Raw genomic sequence first — 1,507 nt, 5'->3', positions numbered from 1 at the left:
CCTTTCCTGACTTTTCTTTGCTCCCTTTTCACACCTTTTTCTCTCCCCATTTTCCTGCCCTTTTCCCCTCACGTTTCCCACCCCTCGTTGTCTTCCTTTTCCAACCCTTATTCTGCAACGCCAAGTTTCCCCTCTGTCCCGCAAACCCCCTTTATCCCTTTTCCCCTCCTGACCTTCTGAGTGACGACGAGGAAGCGCAGGGCGCTGAACGGGGGGTGCCCGTGGGGGGGTCCCTTGGCGGGCAGCGCGTGGGGCGACTCCAGCACCGTGCTGGGGTTCACCATCTTCTCCACCAGCATCAGCCACGCGTCCAGGAACTCGCCGGTGCCGTCGGGCAGGTCGGGGTGCTCCAGGCCCTCGCCCACCGGCACCTTCCCCCCCATCGACAGCGCCCAGTTGAACGTCCTGGGGGGACACGGGGTGAGAGGGGGACCCCCAGATCACGGGACCCCCCACGGGAGGGTTGGGGGACAGGGGGTTGGGAGGGGGAGTGCCTGGATGGAAATGGGGGCATGAAGTGGGGGTCAGGGGTTGGAAATGGGGGCGGAAAGGTACAAAATGGGGGTCAGGGGAGAATAGGGTGAGAAATGCATGAATGGGGTTCAAGGAGAGGGGAAACGGGGTCAGGAAGGCACAAAAGGGGGTTCAGGGGCAGGAAATGGGTTCAGGAAAGCACAAAATTGAGTCCAAGGGATCAAAAAAAGAGCTGGAGGAAATGAAATGGGGTCAGAAAGGCCTGAAATGGGGTTCAAGTGGAGGCAAATAAGGATGTAAAGCATAAATGGGGTTCAAGGGTGAGAAAAAGGGCTAGAGGACATGAAATGTGGTAAGAAAAGCATGAAATGGGGATCAGGGGGTGGGAAATGAGATCTGGGAGGCACAAAATGGGTTCAGGGGTAGGAAGTGGGAACACAGGGTAAGAAATGGGGTTGAGGGCACAAAATGGGGTGAAGGGGCAACAAATGGGGTGTGGGGTCTAGGGTGGAGTTTGGGGTTGAAGGAGTGGCGTCTAGGGTTTATGAAACAGGGTCTGGGGTTCAGGGCTGGGCTCTGGGGTTGAGGGAGCAGGGTCAGGGGCCCAGGGCAGGGTCAGGGGCCCAGGGCAGGGCCGGGGCTCACTCGAAGAGCGCGTTGTGGCCGCCGGAGCAGAGGAACTTCTGGAGCATGAGGTGATAGGGGAACTTGCGCTCGTCGAAGAGCATCGGGGACGTGAACCCCACCGAGCAGATGAAGAACGTCAGCCTGGGGGGGGGAGAAGGGAGGGAGGGTCAGGCCGTGCCCATGGCACCAACCACGCCCACCCCAGACCCAAAACTCCACCCTCAGGAGGCCACATGGGACACAAGCCCTGCCCAGGTAACGTGGACACGCCCTGTGCAAAAATCCCACCCCTTTTCCTTGGCTCCACCCTCATCCTCAGCCCCACCCCACCAAGACCTGCCCCTTCTTCTTGGCTCCACCCCAATTAAACCCTTGTCATTTGACTCCACTCCAATTAGACCCAATT

At 59.0% G+C, this 1,507-nt stretch overlaps 1 protein-coding gene across 1 annotated transcript; it reads right to left on the bottom strand.

Moving 5' to 3' along the window:
• Nucleotides 1-107: 107 nt before the first annotated feature.
• On the bottom strand, nt 108-1,272 carry LOC115307450 (E3 ubiquitin-protein ligase HUWE1-like). The gene is made up of 2 exons (XM_029959627.1): nt 1,120-1,272; nt 108-405 (listed from the first exon to the last, which is right to left on the bottom strand). The coding sequence occupies exons 1-2, from the start codon at nt 1,200-1,202 to the stop codon at nt 108-110; spliced, it is 381 nt and encodes a 126-aa protein (XP_029815487.1). The 5' UTR covers nt 1,203-1,272.
• Nucleotides 1,273-1,507: the final 235 nt, after the last annotated feature.

This window comes from Manacus vitellinus, unplaced genomic scaffold (genome assembly GCF_001715985.3).
Source record: "Manacus vitellinus isolate BGI_N305 unplaced genomic scaffold, ASM171598v3 scaffold_216_pilon, whole genome shotgun sequence".
Taxonomy (NCBI): domain Eukaryota; kingdom Metazoa; phylum Chordata; class Aves; order Passeriformes; family Pipridae; genus Manacus; species Manacus vitellinus.
This window is presented reverse-complemented; position numbering and strand designations above follow the sequence as displayed.

Coding starts and splice junctions, on each gene's coding strand:
- LOC115307450 (XM_029959627.1), bottom strand. CDS start 1,202: ATGCTCTTCGACGAGCGCAAGTTCCCCTATCACCTCATGCTCCAGAAG. Junction 406..1,119: donor GGCCACAACGCGCTCTTCGA/GTGAGCCCCGGC, acceptor GTGTCCCCCCAG/GACGTTCAACTGGGCGCTGT.